General features: G+C 45.2%; 1 protein-coding gene and 1 pseudogene across 1 annotated transcript; one reads left to right on the top strand and one right to left on the bottom strand.

Annotated features, from left to right (window-relative positions):
* Positions 1 to 2,539: 2,539 nt before the first annotated feature.
* ZNF774 (zinc finger protein 774) lies at positions 2,540 to 12,676 on the bottom strand. The gene is made up of 4 exons (XM_005560515.4): positions 12,549 to 12,676; positions 10,135 to 10,257; positions 6,254 to 6,360; positions 2,540 to 5,489 (listed from the first exon to the last, which is right to left on the bottom strand). Exons 2-4 carry the CDS (start codon positions 10,236 to 10,238, stop codon positions 4,249 to 4,251), a joined length of 1,452 nt encoding a protein of 483 aa, XP_005560572.3. The 5' UTR covers positions 10,239 to 10,257; positions 12,549 to 12,676; the 3' UTR covers positions 2,540 to 4,248.
* Positions 12,677 to 15,321: 2,645 nt separating this feature from the next.
* Positions 15,322 to 16,530, top strand: LOC107130295 (gamma-aminobutyric acid receptor-associated protein-like 3; annotated as a pseudogene).
* The last annotated feature ends 8,130 nt before the right edge of the window (positions 16,531 to 24,660 follow it).

Genomic DNA, 24,660 nt, shown 5'->3' with positions numbered 1-24,660 from the left:
TGATGGAGGGTGACTAATTTAGATCGGATAGTTAGGGAAAGTCTTCCTAAGGAGATTGGTTTAGGCTGAACCCTGGTTGACAAATAGGAGGCAATGCAAAGGTCTGGGCGAGGAACATTCTGGGCAGAGGGAACAATTAGTACCAAGGGTCTAAAGAGCGCACAACCTTGGCATGACCAAGGAGCAGAGAACTCAAGAGTGCTGAGATGAGGCAAGGGAGAGGGAAGGGGACATCACAAGAGGCTGGAGGGGGAGAGGACAAAACCACAAGGGCCTCTTAGGCCTGGGTAAGGATTTGGGTCTTCATTCTAAAAGCAATGGAAAGCTGCTGAGAAGTGATGTGATTCGATTTAGGATTTTAAAAGTTCACTCTGGTTTCTGTGAGTGAAACCAGTTTTTTCAGAGCAAAAATAGTATCAGGAAGATCAGTTTGGAGGCTGCTGCAGGAATTCATGTAAGAGATTGGTCATTTGGGACTGAAGAGTGGCAGTGAAGACGGACAGGTTTGACAGATACGTTTGAGAGGAATCTGGGAGGTAAAATTAATGGGGCTTGGTGATGACCTCAATTTTGGAGTGAGAAAGAACGGATATGTGGAGCATGTTAAAGCAGCAAATCATCTAGTCATGAGGTAGAAAGAAAAGAAAACTATAGAAAGGGTTACCTTCACTCTCAGCAATAGTACTGAAATATTCCCTGCTCATGGCTGGGGGAGGATGGGCAGGAAGACAGGGAGGAGAGAGGGGATTGGCAGGACCACAAAGCAAATCTCACATTGCCCTTCGAGAGCTCCATTTTACCATAGCTGTACAACATGAAAATCAAAGTGATAGGTGGCCAGGTGTGGTGGCTCTTGCCTGTAATCCCAGTACTTTGGGAGGCCAAGGCAGGTGGATCTCCTGAGGTCAGGAGTTCAAGACCCACCTGGCCAACATGGTGAAACCCTGTCTCTACTTAACATATAAAATTAGCCAGGCGTGGTGGCATGCATCTGTGATCCCAGCTACTCGGGAGGCTGAGGCAGGAGAATTGCTTGAACCTGGGAGGCAGAGGGTGCAGTGAGCGAAGATCACGCCATTGCACTCCAGCCTGAGCAACAGAGCAAGACTTCGTCTCAAAAAAAACAAAAACAAAAACAAACAAACAAACAAAAAAAACAGAGCTTACATCTTACAATAACTGAATAACATGAAAAACAAACAAAATGATAGGTGGCCAGGCACAGTGGCTCACGCCTGTAATCCCAGCACTTTGGGAGGCTGAGGCGGGTGGAGCACCTGAGGTCAGGAGTTCGAGACTAGGTGTGATCTCAGCTCACTGCAGCCTCCATTTCCTGGGTTCAAGCAATTCTCCTGCCTCAGTCTCCTGAGTAGGCGGGATTACAGGCACATGCCACCACACCTGGATAATTTTTGTATTTTTAGTATAGGTGGGGTTTTGCCAAGTTGGCCAGGCTGGTCTCAAACTCCTGACCTCAGGTGGTCCTCCCGCCTCAGCCTCCCAGAGTGCTGGGATTACAGGCGTGAGCCACTGCGCCAAGCCTGAATCTGCATTTCTGAAAAGTTTCCAGATAATGCTGATGCTACTAGTCTGGGCTCACAGTTTGAGAACCACTGCACTGGATTAACTAAAAAAAACTTTCTGGTCAATTATCTAATGATGCTTTCAAAAACGGAGGTAAGGTTATCAGCTGAGTTCTATCCTTCATGAGCCACAGCACTCAGATGGCATTCCATGTAATGGAAGAGAATGAAAGAAAAAACCTTTTTTTTTGAGACTGAGTCTGGCTCTGTCGCCCAGGCTGGAGTGCGGTGGCCGGATCTCAGCTCACTGCAAGCTCCGCCTCCCGTGTTCACGCCATTCTCCTGCCTCAGCCTCCCGAGTAGCTGGGACCACAGGCGCCCGCCACTTCGCCCGGCTAGTTTTTTGTATTTTTTAGTAGAGACGGAGTTTCACCGTGTTAGCCAGGATGGTCTACGATCTCCTGACCTCGTGATCCGCCCGTCTCGGCCTCCCAAAGTGCTGGGATTACAGGCTTGAGCCACCGCGCCCGGCCAGAAAAAACCTTTAATCCGTCACTTTGTTCTCTAAAAAGTGGTAACTACCCAGCTCCCTCCTTAACCCCTTGCACCTGCGCTTACTCCTCCACTTCCATTCCACCAGGATGAAGGACCCCAGCACAGGATCTTGCAAAGCTCCCTAGAACTACACCCCTCCATCATTTCCAAATTCAGACTGGCTTACTGGATGTAATATGGATCCTCTGGTCCTGTAGTGTCTCACAGGCACTGTAGCAAATCCCAGAGCTGGTCTGTTGTTGCAGAGGAGGACTGCAAGCTGGAAATCTAGTGACTTGCAGCCAAATCTGGCCCTTCCGTTAACTATGTGGCCCATGATGAGTCATGTCATTTAGCATTTTTACACCCTAATTTTCAACAGTTTTTTTTTTTTAAGTCCCCCAGTATGAGAGAAAAGGGAATACTTAAAGAAATATTAGCCAAAATTTTCTTGGAAAAAAGACATTAGCAACAGAACTATAACATTAGAGATATTACATTTATAGTTAACCAACAAAGAGCGTGCGTGTGTGTGTGTGTGTGTGTGTGTGTGTGTGTATTTTTAGATCTTCACAACAACCTTGTGAGGTAGGTAAAACTTGAGGCTGAGAGAAGATGAAAGTCTGGCCAAATTAAGCATCAGGGCCAGGACTCAAATACTTTACCTTCTCGATGAACTCAGTGTTCTTTCCAACACACTGCCTTCCCTCAATTGATTTCAGTTGAATGTAGGAATGTACTAGTGCATAACCTGGATGGCCCTAAAAGGATCAGAGAATTATATTAACCTAAAACTAAATGGCCAATGACTCAGCAAATTAGAAAACAAGAGTTGTTAGTCTTCAGCTAAATGCCACGGAGGACCCCTGCAATATCATTTGACATTCTCAGCAATTTTGCTTCCACAATTTTACAGTCCTCTACCAGGTCCCTCTGGCTTGTTCATTGTAGGATATTTTCTGTGTGTCAGATGACAGCAAACCTCCTGTAGAAGTACCTCATACACTGCCATTTCAAAGAGCTTCTGAAATTCTTTCAGTCTCCAAGTCACAAGACCGCAAACATCCTCTACGATAATTCAGCCTTGTCATGGCAGTGAGACATCTGGTGACTAATGCCTGCACAGCACTGAACTGGGAGTGCATTTCCATTTTATTCAATTTGTGTATTCCAATGCCAAACCTTCCAGTTATAATCTAATTTCTTTCAAGTTCTGAGCTTGGGGTGGGGGGATTACACTAATAAATTTCTAATTGAGTAGTAAGACTGATAAAAGTCACCAATCTTGCATTGAGTGTCTTTTAAGGGCCAGGTAGTGCATTAAAGGCTTTATATAAGACCTCAAATATTAATCATTAATAATGATGTGACCATTTAGTTATTGAGCATCTATGTTGTGCCAGGCACTGTACTAGGTGGTTAATGTATGATCTCTAGGCCACATTTTTCTCATTTCTCATTTAGTAACTAGGCATCAACTTTTTTTTTTTGGAGATGGAGTCTCACTCTGTTGCCCAGGCTGGAGTGCAGTGGCGTGATCTCAGCTCACTGCAACCTGCACCTTCCGGGTTCAAATGATTCTTCTGCCTTTCCCTCCTGAGTAGCTGGGACTACGGGTGCGTGCCACCACGCCCAGCTAATTTTTTTTTTTTTTTTTTTTTGAGACGGAGTCTCACTCTGTCGCCCAGGCTGGAGTGCAGTGGCTCAATCTTGGCTCGTTGCAAGCTCCACCTCCTGGGTTCACGCCATTCTCCTGCCTCAGCCTCCTGAGTAGCTGGGACTACAGGCACCCGCCACCACGCCTGGCTAAGTTTTTGTATTTTTAGTAGAGACGGGGTTTCACCGTGTTAGCCAGGCTGGTCTCAAACTCCTGACCTCAAGTGATCCACCCGCCTTGGCCTCCCAAAAGTGCTGGGATTACAAGCGTGAGCCACCACGGCTGGCCAGCATCAACTATTAAACTCACATTTCCCTAAGAGTCAGTCACACACCGAAGGAATGCCTTTTGTATTCAGACCGTTATTTGGTCCCTTTAAGTTTATCCTCTCTGTTATAACATAGACAAGAAAGAGGGAGGATAGATCAGGGCCTAAATTGAGCCACTGATGCCCAGGTTTTCTCTATTTGGGGTGCTTGAAGACAGTAGCAATGAAAATTCACAAGGGAGCAGCAGAACACTAAAGACTATTTCCTAAACCAAATGGGTGTTTTGATGGCATAAAAGATGCGCTTTCTGACGGAAGCTCTTGTTACATTTACTACAGTGGAAAGGTTTTTCTCCTGTATGCGTTCTCTGGTGTGTGAGGAAATGGGAACGCTGATTGAAGGTCTTGCCACACTCAGGACATCGATAGGGCCTGTCTCCTAAGTGGATTCTCTGATGGGTAATAAAGTGGGAGCTCTGATTGAAGCTCTTCCCACACTCCCCACATTTGTACGGTCTTTCTCCTGTGTGGATTCGTTGGTGCTTAATGAGGGCGGAGCTGTCAGTGAATCCTTTCCCACAGTTTTCACACTTAAAAGGTCTCTCACCTGTGTGTGTTCTTTGGTGCGTGACTAAATGTGAGCTCTGACTGAAGCTTTTGTGGCAGTCAGGACAACTGAAAGGTCTTTCTCCTGAATGAGTACTCATGTGAGCTACAAAATGAGAACTATCTCTGAAGCCCTTCCCACACTCTGGGCATTTGAAGGGCCGTTCTCCTGTGTGGGTTCGTTGGTGCTTAATCAAATCCGAGCTCTGGCTAAAACTCTCCCCACAGTCATTACACCTGTAAGGCTTCACCCCTGTGTGGGTCCTCTGGTGAGTGATGAAATTTGAGCTTCGACTGAAGCTTTTGTGACATTCCAGGCACGTGTAGGGCTTCTCGCCTGTGTGGGTTCTTTGGTGCATTATGAGGTGTGGCTTCCGCCCAAAAGTCTTCCCACACTCTGGGCACTCATAGGGTCTCTCCCCTGTGTGGGTTCTCTGATGTTTGATGAGTGTTGAGCTGTCGCTGAATTTTTTCTCACACCCCTTGCATTGGTAGGGCTTCTCTCCTGTGTGTGTTCTGCGATGGGTGACAAGGTCTGAGCTCTGTTTGAAGCCTTTCCCACACTCAATGCACGTATAGGGCCTCTCGCCAGTGTGGGTTCTTAGGTGTCTTATGAGATAGGAACTCTGGTTAAAGCTTTTCCCGCATTCTGCACACATAGGCTTCTCTCCTACATATCCATCCAGGAGCTTGTTTAAATCCCTCTCCTGTGAAAAGGGCTCCAGCTGGTCCTCTCCTGGAAGGGTTCCATGTTGCCCTTCTAATTCTAGGCCTCGCTCCCAGTTTCCTCCCCAACTAAGAGTATGAGAAAGATCTTTATTGGTTCTTTCTGAAGATGTTCCACATTGTTCTGCTGTTTCAGAAATGTCCTGATTGAGCTTTGCCACCTGATGCTCAAAGTCTGAAAAATTAATGTAAGTAACAGAGAATAAAGTTATCAGTTACCAGGAAGGAATATCAGAAAACAGTGAAAAAGATTAAAATCCCTGTTTCTGTAGCAGATTGCACTTAATTCAACCGTTCTGCTTTTCACTTTGTGAAAAGTTTATTGAGGTTCATTGAGCTGTCAGAACATATGAATTCCTAAACTTTTTAAATTTTAAGATGGCCAGATGAATCTTGATATCCTTCAAGTGAAGACCACATATTGTCAATATTGGGCAGTTTCTTTAGAAAATATTAAAGGTTTAGGCCAGGCGTGGTGGCTCACGCCTGTAATCCCAGCACTTTGGGAGGCCGAGGCATGCAGAGCACTTGAGGTTAGGAGTTCGAGACCAGCCTGGCCAACGTGGTGAAACTCCATCTCTACTAAAAATACAAAAATTAGCTTGGCATGGTGGTGGATGCCTATAGTCCCAGCTACTCGGGAGGCTGAGGCAGGAGAATCATTTGAACCCGGGAGGCGGAGGTTGCTGTGAGCAGAGATTGTGTCACTGCACTCCAGGCTGGGAGACAGAGGGAGTCTCCATCTCAGAAAAAACATAGGTTAGACAAAAGTGAAATGCTTAGTCAAAATGTAGACTTTATTTAGTCAACTACTGACCATTAAGTCAAATTTAAATGTCTGCTAGTAGGAACAAAATTCTAGGGCGGCATTCCAAATTCTTCATCTAAACAAGGCTGAAATGCTAGATTTCCTTCCACTGGGGAGCACTCACATCTCACCTGCGTGGCTTTCCCTCAGGATCTTTCTTGCTTCAAAGTTTTGGAGTGGTAGGACCCATGGCTCTTCTTTCTGCTCCAACTGGGAGATTACACTAGGCCTGGAAATTCTACACAGGAATGTAAACATAGGATGTGAGTCTGAGTCAATCACACAAGGCCTGACCAAAATCGAAGCCCTACTCCCTGCCTAGATATGAGAGAACACCAGGGAAACTCTAACATGTATTTGGTCTCATTAAAAGTACAGCCATGGTACAGTGATAAAACAGGGTGATTTCCCCAAAATACTAAGAAAAAAAAGCTCTTTTCCTCCCATAAAAACAAAGCAAAACAAAACAAAAACAAAACAAACAAAAAAAAAAAACAGACTCAGTTGACAGAAACTCTGAATAAGTAAATACAATAACCATTTCTGAAGGCACAAGGCTAAAGTTAAATATGGAGAGGGTTTGATCAGAAACAAAGCTGCCATGACCTCACCCTTAGAAAGAATAAAGGAAGTTAACTATAATGTTGGGCTTTAAAATTTTCCCAGAACGGCAGCAGTCAAAAAAGCCACGAGAAAAAGATAAACACTTGTTAAGTAGCCTATAAATATATGAAAAATGTTTAACCTCACTATAATCAAAGAAATTCCATTATAACAATGATACACTGAGGCAATATAGTGTAGAGATAATGAGTACAAACTCAGCATTCACACTGCCTGGGTTTGAGTCATAATCCTGCCTCTTACAAGCTGTGTGGCCTTAAGAAAGTTACTTAAACTCTGCGTCTTGATGTCTTCATCAATAAAATAGGGATAAGAGGCCGGGCACGGTGACTCACGCCTGTAATCCCAGAACTTTGGGAGGCCGAGGCAGGCGGATCACGAGGTCAGGAGTTTGAGACCAGCCTGGCCAACATAGTGAAACCCCGTCTCCACTAAAAATAGCCGGGCATGATGGCACAGGCCTGTAGTCCCAGTTACTTGGGAGGCTGAGGCAGGAGAATCGCTTGAACCTGGGAGGCAGAGGTTGTGGTGAACTGAGGTCACACCACTGCACTCCAGCCTGGGCTATAGAGTGAGACTCTATCTCAAAAAAAAAAAAAAAAAAAAAGGGATAACAATAAGATCCATTGGCCAGGTGCAGTAGCTCACACCTATAATCTCAGCACTTTGGGAGGCCAAGGCAGATGGATCACTTGAGGCTAGGAGTTCAAGACCAGCCTGGCCAACATGGAGAAACCCTGTCTCTACTAAAAATACAAAAATTAGCCACATGTGGTGGTGCACACCTGTAATCTCATCTACTTGGGAGGCTGAGGCATGGGAATTGCTTGAGCCTGGGAGGCGGAGGTTGCAGTGAGCTGAGATTGCACCACGGCATTCCAGCCTGGGCGACACAGACTCTATCTCCAAAAAAAAAGACTCAATAAATGTTAACTATCATTGCTATTTTTCCCAGACTCTTTTTTTGTGTTTTGTGTGCATGTTCGTTTTTGAGACAGGCTCTTGCTTTGTCACCCAGGCTGGAGAGCACTGGTACAATCACAGTTCACTGCATCCTCGAGCTCTTGGCTCAAGCGATTCTCTCACCTCAGCCTCCCAAGTAGTTGGGACCACAGGCACAAGCCCCTACACCTGGCTAATGTAACTTTTTGTAGAGACAGGGTCTCATTATGTTGCCCAGGCTGGTCTTGAGCTTCAGAGCTCAAGTGATCCTCCTGCCTCAACCTCCCAAAATGCTGGGATTATAGGCATGAACCACCACACCCAGCCCCAGACTATTTAAATTATTATACCCACTGTGAAAGGTAGAATATAAAGAAATGGATACTTTCATATAATGTTTGTGGGAATAAATCAATTGATTCGATCTTCTTGGAAGGCATTTTGCAAAGTATTAAATACCTTAGAAATGTATCTGTTCTTTGACCTACCAATTCTAGTTCTGAGAATTCTAAGGAAATGATAAAATTATACTTCAATAAAAAAACACTTTTAAAAAATGAGTTAAAAGAGGTTTATCACAACCTGGTGAAAATTTAGAAATGACCTAAATGTCCCACAACAAAGGAATAATTATATAGCTCACTGCAGCCTGGAACTCCTGTGCTCAAGGGATCCTCCTGCCTCAGCCTCCCAAGTAGCTCAGGCAATTGCTATTTTTATAGGTTAAAAAAAGGTCAGATATATGGTTCAATCTAATGTTTGACTTCAACAACAAAATAATATTGTATTCCATAAAACAAAATACTAGGTGGTTATTTTAAGTGATGTAAAGAAAGATGTTTATTGTTGTCAAAATATATTCATGATACAACATGGAAGAAAGAATGTGCAGCTGAATGTACAGTATAATCCCAATATTATCCTTTTGTGCTTGTTTTAAAATCATATACATGCTTAGAAAAATGCTGGTAGGATAGTAACTCTTCAGTGGTGGGATTAGGGATGACGTTTGTTTTCATTTTGATTGTCTTTTGCTTTAATGAGTATACATTACTTGTATAATAGATGAAGTAGGCCAGGTGCAGTGGCTCATGCCTCTAATCCCAGCACTTTGGGAGGCCAAGGCCAGTGGATCACTTGAGGTCAGGAGTTCAAGACCCGCCTGGCCAACATGGTGAAACCTCAACTCTACTAAAAATACAAAAATTAGAGTGCGGTGGCTCTCTCCTGTAATCCCAGCATTTTGGGAGGCCGAAGTGAGCGGATCGCTTGAGGTCAGGAGTTTGAGACCAACCTGGCCCACATGGAGATAACCCATCTCTACTAAAAATACAAAAAAATTATCCAGGAATCGCTTGAACCCAGGAGGCAGAGGTTGCAGTGAGCCGAGATCGCACCACAACACTACAGCCTGGGTGACAGAGTGAGACTCTGCCACAAAAAAAAAAAAAGTAAAGCAGAAGGAAGGGTAGCCAGGATATTTGGGAAAGAGCAATTGGAGGTATTTTGTTTGTTTGTTTGAGACAGAGTCTTGCTCTATTGCCTAGGCTGGAGTGCAATGGTACGGTCTCGGCTGACTGCAACCTCCGCCTCCCAGGTTCAAGCGATTCTCCTGCTCAGTCTCCAGAGTAACTGGGATTACAGGCGCCTGCTACCACACGCAGCTGATTTTTATATTTTTAGTAGAGATGGGGTTTCATCATGTTGGCCAGGCTGGTCTTGAACTCCTGACCTTGTGATCCACCCACCTCGGCCTATCAAAGTGCTGGGATTACAGGTGTGAGCCACTGCACCCAGCCTGTTTTTAAGTGACAGAAAAAATTACCTCCTTTTCCACAAAGACCTCAGAAGTCTCAAAAGTTAAGTGGCAGAGGTGAGAGTTCAACCCAGGCTGGAAAAGGGGGACAGTAATACATATATCAAAAAGTTATGATGAGATATTAAAAAGACAATAAATAGCAAAGATATTTACAAACCATAAAATGCATAAAGACGTAATTCTTTTTCTGCCAAGGAGGCAACAATTAATCTTACAGAGGTCTGGAGCTCTAAGACACCAACATACCAGAGACTACTCAGACCTGGGCCCTTTATCTAAGTCTCAAATTAAAGGAGAGTAGTGGCCAGGCATGGTGGCACCCATAATCCCAGCACTTTGGAAGGTGGAAGCAGTGGATTGCTTGAGCTCAGGAGTTTGAGACCAGCCTGGCCAACATAGCAAAATCCTGTCTCTACTAAAAACACCAAAAACTAGCTGGGCATGGTGGCACATGCCTGTGATCCCAGCTACTCAGGAGGTTGAGGTGGGAGAATTGCTTGAGCCCAGGAGGCAAGGGTTGCAGTGAATCGAGATCACGCCACTGCACTCCAGCCTGGATGACAGAGCGAGACCCCATCTCAAAAAAACAAGATAAATAAATAAAATAAAGGAGAGTAGCATTCTTACCCTTTGATAGCCCATTCTTCTAACTGTGCTGGGTGGCATTCCTGAAGAGGATTCTCTAAGCAGTGTCCAGGTAACCCACTCTTCCCTGAAGTCCTCAGCCACATTATCAAGGGTCATCAGTTCCTAAAGCAAGAGACCTCGATATGCATCAGTAGCTCCCTAGGTATTCTCACCATTGTCTGAAAGCCAAAAAATGGCCATCAGTGTACACAAACAACCCCCCACACCTGATCAGAATGGTCCTGAGGTAAATTCTGTCAACCACAGAGGGTTGCTTTTCTTAGTCTGTTTTTACATACATCTTCTCCTGGCCAACTTTCCCATTACTAAGAGAGGCCTAGGCCTCCCAAACACATGGACAGAACCCAGTCTTTTAGATACATTAACTTTTTGAGGAAAAAATTGTCCACGATGAACAAGGTAAACAAAGGAGAGAGTTGGTAGGTACAATTTGATTTCTGGAAAGCTTTTGATTCTCCCCAACTTCATTTTCCTCAGCAACCAAGGAAATTGTGGACTTAACTATACTCATATTAGTTATGAGAACAGCTGACTTCTTGGCTTGCAGATTTGGGGTCAACCTCAAGGGACAGATTATGCAGAACCCCAAAGAGAACTGTGTTGGATACCACTCTATTTCAAGATCTTAATGGAGTCAGAAATAAGACTGAAAAAGACATGTGTTTTTTTTTTTTAAAAAAAGACATGGATAAGTTGTAAAAATAAGTGAAAGTCAATGGGGATAAGCACAAAACACAACTCTTAGAGGCTGAAACCAATCATTAATATATTAATAAATTGACAGCAATATCATGAAAAACATTACTTTTTGGAGGATAGTCAGAGTCAACTACTGGATGGATCAGTAATTTATTCAACAATCAATATGTTGCCAGGCATAGGAGTCACAAAGAAATTAAGATAATGTTTTTTCCCTTAAAAACTTTCCAATACACCAGCCTCAGCAACATATTGAGACCCCTTTCTCTACAAAGAACTTTTAAAAATCAGCCAGGCATGGTGGCATGCACTTGTGGTCCCAGCTACTCAGGAGGCTGAGGTGGGAGGATCACTTCAGCCCAGGAGTTCAAGGCTGCAGTGAGCTATGATGGCGCCACTGCACTCCATGCACTCCAGCCTAGCAACAGAGTGAGCCCCTGTCTCTCCCTTAAAAAAAAAAAAAAAAATTCAGCCAGCATGACCACCCACTACAAAGAATATTGCATTTCACGGGAGGAAGGACCAGACTAGGGTGAAGAAGTTTTACTCTTTCACATCTTTTGTCCCACTACAAAGCACCTATTTACTACTGGAACACAGATACAGACACAGACACACACACACACACACACACACACACACACAGACACACTTTTGGGGGAAATATTTATGTATTTACAGACATTATTATTGGTCATTTATAAAGTATTGAGTTTTTAAGGATCTAAAAACCATTGCTCTGGTTTAAAACTTTAACAAACAACAATAATGTAATTAGAAAGTAAAAATGGTAATAACAGTTTTCAGTATTGGTCGGGCGCTGTGGCTCATGACTGTAATCCCAGCACTTTGGGAGAACGAGATGGGCAGATCACCTGGGGTCAGGAGTTCGAGATCAACCTGGCCAACATGGTGAAACCCTGTCTCTACTAAGAATACAAAATTAGCCGGGTGTGGTGGCGCACACCTGTAATCCCAACTACTCGGGAGGCTGCGGCAGGAGAATCGCTTGAACCCGGGAGGCAAAGACTACAGTGAACGGAGATAGCACCGTTGCATTCCAGCCTGGGCAACAAGAGCGAAATCCCCTCTAAAAAAAAAAAAAAAAAAAAAAAAAAAGAAGTAGAAGAAGAAAAAGGAAAAAAAAAAAAAAAGAGCTTTTAGTATAATTTTTATTTCTACATTCATTACAAAACACAGCTGCAGGGCCCCCTTGCTGGAGACTTCTTAGCCACGGTTATAGAAACCCTGTTTCCCAGCCCGTCCCTTTCCCCATGCGCAGATGACCTCAAAGGCCCTACAGCTCTGAGGGGCTGTGACTAAGTGCCATTGTGAGAATCTCCAGTGCGTTCACCGGGTTTATTAATAGGAACATGACTGCACGCGTGGGGCTGAACCCCGTTCTTCTTCTCGGTGCTGGGGCCCTAACCAGGGTGCGGCGGTCAGAGGGTGGCAGATCAGCTGAAACCCGGGGACCACCATCAAGAAGCAAGAAAACTGATTAAGAGAATGACTTATCTCGACGACGGTATAGAGACCACAGCTACCTCTCCCACACCCCAGCAAGACCCGGGGGCTCCCAAAGGCCAGCGTGGGAACCCCTCTGAGAAAACGTCTGGGTGGCGGGCGAGCCCCCTCCACGCCTCTCAGCAGCGCGCCGCTGCCGCCGCAGTCTCCCTCCTTGGATCACTCACCGCCCCAGGGCCCAGCTGGGGATGGAGCAGGAAGTGAGTCCTCCACCGCCGAGCCGCACCCGGCCCGCAACCCCGAGGCGGTCCCTCCCAGAACCCGACCGGGATTCGTGACAGGGCTGTGGGGACACAGGTGGGACTCAGGCTTCGACAGCTCGCAGCCGGAAAGTACCGCCCCTGTCCTCTTGCTATTGGCTTTTTAGTTTCCATGGCTAGAATGTTTCTCTGTCCATAGGCTGACAGAGCTATCAATTACCGCCTAGCCTTCTGGGAAACGTAGTCCCGAGCAAGACCTCAAAGGACTCGGAGCCTTGCATATCCAGTTCCAAGCGTTGAAAAGTGCTAAACCCAATTCCCCAGCTACCGGCCCCCAGGAACCGCCTGTTTGGAGCCTAGGGATCTAAATGCCGTACCCTCAGTGTGGCATCTGCTGATGTGAATCTCCTGGCCTCACCCACCTACCGCGGAGCAGCCTGGTGCCCAACGTGAGGTCTCCCGCGCTCTGGCACCTCGCCCCTCCCCAGCGCAGAGCAGCTCAGCCCTCTGGCCTTTGCAGCCTCTCTTCTGCCCAGTCTTCCACCTCACACCCGGCGGCCGGAGCCTGCAGAGTGTTTGCGGAGGCCGGGTCCCAGACCAACTCAAACTGGACATAAGAAAGGCCCAGCAGACGCCCTTAGGAGAAAACAGACATTCCGTATCCTTCCCTTGGCATCAAACTCCCAGGCGCATCCCCTTTCCGTCTGGTTGATAGCCAGAGGAGGCGGGCGAGGGCATCAAGTATTCTGGGAAATGTGATATTGGGCTTCAAACTGGGGAGGCTCCTGGGTCTCATGTGAAAGCCAGTGGTCACTTTGGGTCGGCCCCTAGCTAAAAAATAATGTCTTTCCTTAAAGTGAAGAAAATGTGCCTGTCTACTCCGTTTGTTGATTCAGTGCAATTTAGAAAAAGAAAGAACATTTTGTGATGTACTATAAAACGCTTAGAATTGCTAGCCATAGGCCGGGCGCGGTGGCTCAAGCCTGTAATCCTAGCACTTTGGGAGGCCGAGACGGGCGGATCACGAGGTCAGGAGATCGAGACCATCCTGGCTAACACAGTGAAACCCTGTCTCTACTAAAAAATACGAAAAACGAGCCGGGCGAGGTGGCGGGCGCCTGTAGTCCCAGCTACTCCGGAGGCTGAGGCAGGAGAATGGCGTAAACCCGGGAGGCGGAGCTTGCAGTGAGCTGAGATCTGGCCACTGCACTCCAGCCTGGGCGACAGAGCAAGACTCCGTCTCAAAAAAAAAAAAAAAAAAAAAAAAAAAAAACAAAGAATTGCTAGCCATAGAGTTAATGTTGAAGATCCCTTTGATGCTAATTCCACCATTCCTTCAACAAAAATAGTGTGCATTTTCCAGTGGATATTTATTGGGAACATTCTATACTCAAGATCGTTCTGGGAACTGTGGTTACTCGGGAATCATACATAACCATTACCTTCATGAAGTTTACAGGCCAAAAGGGGAGATAAACCATAAAAGGTATGAAAATCCTAAGTAATATTTTGTCTTTTTTTTTTTCATATAGCCAGTTGTATCTTAGTTATTTTGCTACAATTGTAGTCATCTGCAAGATAATTACATTGCATTTTCAGAAACTCTGTCGACTGTGAACAAATATCTGGTTAGCAGAGGTAGTTAGATGTAGTTAGATTTAGTCAGATGAAAATGAGGAAAATGGAAATCCCAGAGGAGCTCAGTAACAAAGGAATGCCCAGGAAACCTAGGGATTGCCAGGCCTTCTGTAACTGGAACAGAGTTCAGGACCTGGAGAACTGAAGGCATCTTCAGGCCCCTCGGTAAGTCTTTCTAGCATTTTGCCATCAGGGAGATCATGAAGATTACTCTTCAATCTGGGACTGGAGTGGGGAGATGAATGAAGAGTCACAGAATCTGGCTGGTGGCTATCCCTGTCACTCTCTCCAGCTTCTGTTCCTTCTGCCTTACCTTGTTCTCTCAGCGGTTTGTTCACAATGATCAGGTGTGTGGGGAGTGATGGAAAGGAAGTTTGGTCTCATGACAAGAGCAGTCAGTGCAGGAAACCAATCGTGTACCCGCAATGGCCACCTGAAGAGAGGATCATGACCTATTGGGGGTTGGGTGCTAAAGGGCGTGGCCGAGAGGAGGCATAGAGGAGCGAGGAAAAACTGTGAAAGGACTTCAAGGAGCATGAAAACAGAGAAAGACTTCAGCAGTTAATAGAACTGAATTTATTTTGTTTTATTTATTTTATTTTATTTTTTGAGACTGAGTCTTGCCCTGTTGCCCAGGCTGGAGTACAGTGGCACGACTGCAGCTCACTGCAACCTCCGCCTCCTGGGTTCAAGCAATTCTCCTGCCTCAGCCTCCCAAGTAGCTAGGATTACAGGCGTGCACCACCACGCCGGCTAATTTTTTATATCTTTAGTAGAGACCGGTTTTCACCATGTTGGCAAAGCTGGTCTCGAACTCCTGACCTCAGGTGATCCGCCTGCCTCGGCCTCCCAAAGTGCTGCGGTTACAGGCGTGAGCCATCGCACCCGGCCAGAACTGATTTTTTTTAAAGAGAGAGTCTATCATCTGTTGCTGTGTAACAAATTACCCCCAAATTTATTGGTTGAAAAACCAAATATTTGGTTTTGTGCTCCCAGCTGTTCGGAAAAGCCGCCAGTATTTCTCCACCTGGCTTTCCTCTACCACCAGGCAAGAGCACCTGAGGTCCGCCTCCCACCCCACATTCCGCCCGCCGGGACACTCGGACCACCGCTGTTGATATTTCTGCCCCTATTCTGAGCACACATCAGCAGAGGGAGCGGGACGCGGCCTGCGGTCAGCGGCGAAGAAGGCAGGCCCTGCGCGGGAATCTCGGAAGCCATGTGATTCATCATGAAGTTCCAGTACAAGGAGGACCATCCCTTTGAGTAGCGGAAAAGGGAAGCAGAAAATATCCGGAAGAAATATCCGGACAGGGTACCTGTGATTGTAGAGAAGGCTCCAAAAGCCAGGGTGCCTGATCTGGACAAGAGGAAGTACCTAGTGCCCTCCGACCTTACCAATGGCCAGTTCTACTTCTTAATCCGGAAGAGAATCCACCTGAGACCTGAGGACGCCTTATTCTTCTTTGTCAACAACACAATCCCTCCCACTAGTGCTACCGTGGGCCAACTGTATGAGGACAGTCATGAGGAAGATGATTTTCTGTATGTGGCCTACAGTAATGAGAGTGTCTATGGGAAATGAATGGTTGGAAGCCCAGCAGATGGAAGCATCTGGACTTGGGGGTAGGGGAGGGGTGTATGAGCGACTTGGGGAAAGAGAGGGCGGCTCCCACCACGAGGAGACAGAAGGTGAAGACATCTAGAAACTACACCGCACACACCGTCATCACATTTTCACATGCTCAATTGATATTTTTTGCTGCTTCCTCAGCTCAGGGAGAAAGCTTATCAGGACGGAGCTGTTGCATTGGCTTTGATAGAGGAATGGGGATGATGTAATTTTACGGCATTCCTGAGATTTAATTTTTGTGCAATTTCATAGAAGGGTCAGGAGGTGGACAAGTTGGGGTCAGAGATGATGGCAGTCCAGCAGCAACTCCGTGTACTCCCTTCTCTTTAGGCACATATTCTATTTTTGACAGTTGCACAATAAAGGTAGGGAAAGGGGACTTGTGGTAGTGGACCATACCTGGGAACCAAAAGAGACCCACTGTAATTGATGCATCGTGGCCCCTGATCTTCCCTGTCCCACACTTCTTTTCTCCTATCCCAGTTACAATCTCACAAACATCACAGTGCCACCCCAGGGGAGGCAGTAGACATCAACCCAGAAATTTAGACAGGGATCTCTTATTTTTGGAAAATAGGGGTTAGGCATGAGGGTGGTTATGATTAAGAAGACAGTTTTGTTATTAAATGGCATTAAACTGGAATTGACAGAGTGTTGAGCATCTCTGTCTAAACTGTTCTTTCTCTCTGGTGCTCCTTCTATCACCCCTACCTTGGAATTTAATAAGCTTCAGGCATTTCCAATTGCAGAATAAAACCACTCCTAGCATCTTCTCTAGTATTTTCCATGTATCAGGACAGAGATGTCTTATGTAGGGAAGGGGCAGGTATGAAGTAAGGTAGATTATCTACACCTCTCACTCATTCAGGATTCTTGCTCCCATGCCACTGTCCCTTCAGTCTCACACAGAAATACTATGTGATGGCCAACTGCTTCCCTTCTTGGTTATCCACTGCAGCTGCTAGTTAGAAAGGTTTGCAGGGATGACTTTTAGTAAATCATGGGAATTTTACTGATTTATTGATTTGTTATCACTTTTAGGGTTTTTGGGGTGGGAGTGGGGAGCAGGAATTGCACTCAGACATGACATTTCAATTCATCTCTGCAAATGAAAAGGGTTCTTCCTCTTGGGGGAAATCTGTGTGTCAGTTCTGTCAGCTGCAAGTTCTTGTGTAATGAAGTCAATGCCATCAGGCCAAGGAAATAAAATAATTGCTTACCTTAAAAAACAAAACAAAACATGTGCCAGGTGCAGTGGATTATGCCTATAATCCCAGCAATTTGGGAAGCTGAGGCAGGAGGATTGCTTGAGCCCAGGAGTTCAAGACCAGCCCGGGCAACATGGCAAGGCCTCATCTCTACTAAAAATCAAAAAATCAGCCAGGCTTGGTGATGCGTACCTGTAGTCTTGGCTACCTGGGAGACTGAGGTAAGAGGATCACTTGAGCCTGGGGAGACTGAGGCTGCAGTAAGCCAGGATGGCACCACTGCACTCTAGCCTGGAAGACAGAGTGAAACCCTGTCTCAAAAAAAAATTATTTTATTTCTGTTGATTAGGAATCTGGAACAGCCTAGGTGAGTATCTCTGAAGGTATCTCACACGGTTGCAGTCTAGACACTGGCTGGGACTACAGTCATCTGAAGGCTTGACTGGGGCCAGACGATCTGCTTGCTCCCAATCTCCCTCATGTGACTGTTTCCTCACCTGTAGCTTCTCCTCCCAATGTGTCAGCTGGCTTCCCCAGGGTGAGTGATTAAGATAGAAAGAAGCAGAAGCTGCAATCTAACCTTGGAAGTGATAGACCATCATTTCTGCCATACTCTTTTGGTCACACAGACCAACCCTGGTACAGTGTGGGAGGGGACTACACAAAGGTGTGAATACTTAGAGGCAAGGATCATAGTGGGTATATTAGTCAGGGTTCTCCAGAGAGACAGAACCAATAGGATATATAGATATAGAGAACCAGGGAAGCCAGTAGTGTGAGTCCGTTTAAGTTCAAAGGCCCAAGAACTTGAGGGGCTGCTGGTGCAAGTCCTGAAGTCTGAAAGCTGAAGAACCTGGAGTTCTAATGTCTGAGATCAAGAGAAGGGTGTCCCAGCTCAGAAGAAAGAGAGAGAAAATTCGCCTTTCATCTGTCCTTTTGCACTATCTGGGCTCTCAGCTGACTGGATGGTACCATCTACCCTGGGTGAGGGCAGATCTTCCTTATCAGTCTACTGATTTAAATGCCAGTCTCTTCCAAACACACTTACAGACATAACCATAAATAATGCTTTCTCAGCTATCTGGGTATTCCTTAATCTAGTCAAGTTGACACCTAAAACTTTTTTTTAGAGACAGGATCTCACTCTGTTACCCAGGCTTCCATGCAGTGGTGTGATAATAGTTCACTGCAGCCTCAAACTCCCAAGTTCAAGTGATCCTCCCACCTCAGCCTCCCAAGCAGCTAGGACTACAGGCATGTGCTACTGCACCTGGCAAATTTTAAAATTTTTTGTAGAGAGGAGGTCTTGCTATGTTGCTGAGGCTGGTCTTGAACTCCTGGGCTCAAGTGAGCCTCCTGCCTCAGTCCCCCGAAGTGCTGGCATTACAGGCTTGAACCACCACACCCAACCGACACCTAAAATTAACCATCATAGTGGGCCACCTTGGAGGCTGACTACCACAGGGACTACAGAGGACTTTAGGACATTGTCCTTGATGTACTCTGTCATGCTCCTATGACAGCTCTTTAAGGAAACTTACAGTAAAGATCTCTATGTATGGGGAATGGGGGAGATGATCCCATTACTCAAACTAGGAGCCTTAGAGACTTCTGCAACCCTTCATGCTACATAGGATCAAAGTCTTGGGTACTACCTCTTACCTTCTTGCTACTCAATTCAGCTATGAATGCCAGTTCTACTCTGTTGCAACCACCGAATGTTGGCTCCAGGATGCTCTATGGGCCAGTTTCCTTCAACACTTCAAAAAAGGAGTAGGCTACAAGGTCCTTTATTTCCGCTTCCCTTCAACCTCTCCGGGGTTCCTATCATTACCCTTCCCTACCTTTCCCATTGATGTTAATTTCCCTGGCCTACCTTTAATCATGCAAGGCTGTCAAGAAGTGTATTTATTGGGAACTGCACTTGTCCATATGCAAGAGAAACTTGACTACTGTGGTTTATCCAAATCAGGGATTTTTCTCACGTATCAAGAAGTCGAGAAAGGCTGGTTGCAGTGGCTCGCACCTGTAATCCCAGCAATCTGGGAGGCCAAAGTTGTGGGTCACTTGAGGCCAGGAGATTGAGACCAGCCTGGCCAACATGGCAAAACCCTGTCTCTACTAAAAATACAAAAAGTTAGCTGGCCATGGTGGCGCATGCCTGTAATCCCAGCTACTCAGGAGGCTGAGGCACGAGAATCGCTTGAACCTGGGAGTTAGAGGTTGCAGTGAGCCGAGATTACGCCACTGCACTTCAGCCTGGATGACAGAGAGAGACTCTGTCTCAAAAAAAAAAAAAAAATCTAGAGATTAGTAATACATGTCTAGTAAAGCAACTCCAGGATGCTGTCAAGGACCTGGGTGTTCTCTGTCTTCCTGCTCTGTCAACCTTGGTGGGTGGCTCTTGTCCTCATGGTCGCTTGCAGTCATCATGGCTGTATTCCAGAATAGAATATTGCTCTGTCATTAAATGTTATTATCACTGAAATTATGTCATAGAACATAGACAAATGAAAGATGTAAAAAAGTGTGTGGCAAAACACATGTGAAATATGATTCCATTCGCATCTGGTGAATATCTGTCACTTGTCTACCAGCACACTATCTTTCTAGGGGAAATAGCACCGGATTTTTCTTTACAGAACAGCACCCCATGCATAGTTCAGATGGGAGCTGCAATCTGCTTACCTGATCCTTCCTCTCTATCACAGGGTCTGGTTTGGAGGTGAGCACTCAACCCAAACCAAGCTGACGGCAGAACTGTGCTATCTGGCCCAAAATGATTTGTCAAGAAGAGCACAGATGACTCATGCTGAGTCTATCAGGGACCTTTCCTGGGACTTTGTAAGCTGGAACCAAAGGAAAAGGACCTGTTCCTTTCTGGAAGTAAAGATGGGAAGATGTGAGTCTGTAGGCCATGGCAGCTGTATTTCCTGCCAGCTGAACCGCATTCCGAGAGAATGAGACGAAGGCAGAGAGAGGGAAGCAGAGGGCAGAAGCTAGAAAACTTTTAAGAGCATTTTGAGTCCTGGGTCACTGAAGCCAGAAATAACTCTGAATTTTCCTTAAGTTTGTTTTATGAGTCAATAAATATTCCCTTCTTGCCTAAGATAGTTTGAGTGGTAAAGTCCAGGCACTTGCAATTCAAACATTTCCCACTAATGCATCATCATTTCTGTTTGAAAAAAGAATCCATGCATATGTATACACATATACACATACATGTACATAAATATAGTACAGGAATACATTTTGCTCATCTGTATTTTAAATCTACCTTAAAGAACACATTAATTTTTAATACCAGTTTTTAGAATTACCCATTTAAAATTATTCATTGTAAAGAGTCCAGATAATTCACACAAAAGTGAATAAAATTAGAAACAAAATGAGAGGTTTTCATCCTTGCTAATAATAACAAAATAGCAAAATTATCTCAAACCCTTTTAAGCTGAACCACTTCCAGGATAATTAACCAATTCAACTTCTTGGTAGAAATTCAAAACAAAGTATTTAATGTCTAGGTCTAAGTGATTTAAAAGGCTCAGGCAGGGATTATCACCAATTGGTCTGATAATGGACAGTTATCTTAAGAGCTCCCTCTTTACAGATAACAGGGGTCAGCATGCCCACATTTGCAGGAGGGAGGCCTGAGTAGATTTCTGGAGGGCCTCCCCATCTATGCCTGCCAAGATCTGGGAACCAACTTCGTTTCCTGTCTCTGCAACCCCACATCCTTTATAAAAAGACTGTTCTGTGTGCTGTGAACCGTATGAGGAAGGCTTTGTGACCTTCGTACACTAATTTTTGCAAGACAGAAAGTCTCTATTTAAAGATGCTTGTTGAAGGCGCTATGCCTCATGCCTGTAATCCCAGCACTTTGGGAGGCCGAGGCAGTCGGATCATTTGAGATCGGAAGTTTGAGACCAGCCTGACCAACATGGTAAAACCCCGTCTCAACTAAAATACAAAAATTAGGACAGATGTGGTGGCTCATGCTTGTAATCCCAGAATTTTGGGAGGCCGAGGCAGGGCAATCACGAGTTGAGGAGTTCGAGACCAGCCTGACCGACATGGTGAAACCCTGTCTCTACTAAAAATACAAAACCTCCAGCCTGGCCAACATGGTGAAACCCCATCTCCACTAAAAATACAAAAAACTTAGCCAGGTGTGGTGGTGGGTGCCTGTAATCCCAGCTACTCAGAAGGCTGAGGCTAGAGAATCACTTGAACCTGGGAGGCGGAGGTTGCAGTGGCCGAGATCACACCACTGCACTCCAGCCTGGGAGACAGAGTGAGACTCTGTCTCAAGAAAATAAATAAATAAATAAATAAATAAATAAATAAGTAAATAAAAATACAAAAATTAGCCTAGTGTAGTGGCATGCACCTGTAATCCCAGCTACTCGGGAGTCTGAGGCAAGAGAATTGCTTGAACCTGGGAGATGGAGGTTTGCAGTGAGCCGAGACCTTGCCACTGCACTCCAGCCCCGGGGACAGAGTGAGACTCCATCTCAAGAAAAAAAAAAAATTGTTACATATCTTTCAAGTCTGTGCAATAGAAAATTGTCTCTGAGCAGAAGCTAGAGTTCAGACATCTCTGGGGAGAGGGAGAGATTCCTTCCTTTCTTTCCCTACTCCATTTGAATCCTCTATGTGTGTTGACATCTGGTGTTTTTTTTCTCTTTTAAAAAATTTTTAAATTGATCACGGCTCGTTGCAACCTTCAACTCCCGAGCTCAAGCGATCCTCCTGCCTCGGCCTCCCATATCACAGGAATTACAGGCATGAACCTGTAATGTAAACACTTTTATGTTTAAAGAGAGGGGAGATTTTTGGTACAGAGGTGCCTAGGGAGGCAGAGAGGACACTGGTGAACAGTCTGATGTCAGCTGGTTTCTTCTGCCAGCCCATGACAGCAACTGAGAACAGAGGAGTGAGACCTTGGTTCCAGGCAATGCCATGTCCTTAATCAGTTGCCGACGGTGGCTCCCCATGGTAGCGCTACGCTGCTAAGCAGGACTGCTGCAGTGCAGGCAGCGGGGAGGTGGAGGAGGCTGCAGACTAGGGCAGGGGATATGCTTCATATGCGAAATGTGCCACCTGTGGAGATTCCCAAATGAAAAGGGAAGGATTTTCTGAACGACGGTGAGAAAGAACACTGAGGCCATGTAGTTAAGGAGATGGTGTTTCTCAAATTGCATCTCAAACACCTGGGGAGCTTGCATTTTTTTAAAAAAAACCTTTTAAACACCTTTTATTAATTTGATCATTTTTACTTTTCATGACGGTAGCAGCAGCATTATATTTTCAAGGAACCTTGTACGTTACACTTACATGGATGATCCAAAATAAATCCGCAGTATTTTTGAGTACTCAGGGAACATTAAATATCATATGGCAATTTTTGGGAATATGATGACTTTCACAGCATTTTCTTTTCCTCCTTTGTGGGAACAAAAGAAAGCAATATGCTATTTTTAAAAGTTTCCAGGCAATATGCTAAGTTGGTTTTGTTTTTTAATTTTTTTGAGAAAAAAAATTCACAAGATAAAATTCAAATTTTTGAAGTGTACAATTCAGTATGTTATTTTTTGTTTTTTCTGTTTGTTTGTTTGTCTGTTTGTTTGAGATGGAGTGTCACTCCGTCACCCAGGCTGGAGTGCAATGGCATGATCTCAGCTCACTGCAACATCTGCCTCCTGGGTTCAAGCAATTCTTCTGTCTCAGCCTCCGGAGTAGCTGGGATTACAGGCAGGTGCCACGATGCCTGGCTAATTTTTGTATTTTTGATAGAAACAGAGTTTCACCATGTTGGCCAGGCTGGTCTCAAACTTGTGACCTCAAGTGATCCACCCGCCTTGGCCTCCCAAAGTGCTGGGATTACAAGCGTAAGTCACCGCACCCGGCCCAGTGTTTTTAAATTTATTCCTAATGTTGCGCAATCATCACCAGCATCTAATTCCACAACATTTCCATCACCCCAAAAGGAAACTCTGTACCCATTGGCAGTGCTTCCCAATTACCCCTTCTCCCAGCCCTTGGCAAACACTACTCTACTTTCTGTCTCTATGGTTTTGCCTATTCTGGACATTTTACACTAATGAAATCACACATGTGGCCTTTTGTGTCTGGTTTGTTTCACTTAGTGTAATGTTTCAAGGTTTCTCCATATTGTAGCGTGTACAGTTTCAACCTCCAGGGCTCAAGTGATCCTCCCACCTCAATCTCCCAAGTAGCTGGGACTACAGAGGCACGTGCCACCACACCTGGCTAATTTTTGTATTTTTTTAGTAGAGGTGAGGCCTCACCATGTTGCCCAGACTGGTCTCAAACTCCTGGGCTCAGGTGATCCTCCTGCCTCAGTCTCTGGAATAGCTGGGACCACAGGCATGAGCCACTGCACCCAACTGAATGTATCATTTTTGTTTATCCATTCATCAGTTAATGTGGGAGCTTGCATTTTAAATACATATTCTGATTCAGCCAGTCTAGGATGGGGCTTGAGATTGTGCATTTCTAGCAACTTCCCAGGTGTTGCTTGGGATACTGCTGGTTCAAGGACAACGCTTTTGAGTAGTGAAGATTTAGACACCAAAGTCTACATTTTAGAGCACAGTGATTTAAGATATCAATGTAGACATGAACCTGGAACACACTGGTTAAACACACTGATACATATACACACTTTTTTTTTTTCAAACAAGCAATAATGAACTCATAGTGTTGATATTATTTAGTAACTTGCTTCTTTAACTTAACCATATTTATGAACATAATGATTCATGCAAACAAATCCACAAAAGCATCATGACCCATCAGATCGAAATACAACCAAACTGATTCCCAGCCTGGGCTCTGCTGAAACACCCCATTACACTTCCTTTATCAAGGCTAATGAGGTATCGATTTTTAGCATTGAGTTCTGACTTAACCAAAGCCATTACTCATCATGAACACATGAATGAACTTTTGTTTCACCGCCTGGGCTTGACATTAGCAAACATTTCAACACCGCTACCTATAAGCAACAATTGGTCATATTAATGGTAATTGTAATGAATGCTTGTTATAGACAATGGGAATGCAACATCCCTGGCTTACGAATTTGCCAACTGCTCTTCCCCATTGTGGGTCTTTCTCATAGGAGATGGGCAGCGCCTCTTTTGTGAGAACATTTCTGGGCCAAGGATATCAAGAGACATGTTTGTTGGTACACATCAGTCTAAATACATTACCTTATTTCATCTAGAAGGCCACTTATATACCACTAAGAAAGGGAACGAAACTGCCAATTAAACTCTGACATTCTGTCAATTGTGAGATAAATCCTGATTTCGATGATGTTAAAAGGTAATAACATGGCTGGGTGCGGTGGCTCACGCCTGTGATCCCAGCACTTTGGGAGGCCGAGATGGGCGGATCACCTGAGGTCAGGAGTTCGAAACCAGCCTGGCTAACATGGTGAAACCCTGTCTCTACTAAAAATACAAAAATTAGCCGGGCATAGTGTCGGGCACCTGTAATCCCAGCTACTCGGGAGGCTGAGGTGGGAGAATCGCTTGAACCAGGGAGGCGGAGGTTGCAGTGAGACGAGATC

Source organism: Macaca fascicularis, chromosome 7 (genome assembly GCF_037993035.2).
Source record: "Macaca fascicularis isolate 582-1 chromosome 7, T2T-MFA8v1.1".
NCBI lineage: Eukaryota > Metazoa > Chordata > Mammalia > Primates > Cercopithecidae > Macaca > Macaca fascicularis.
Note: the sequence above shows the minus strand (reverse complement) of the source record. Positions and strands in the feature narration are given on the sequence as shown.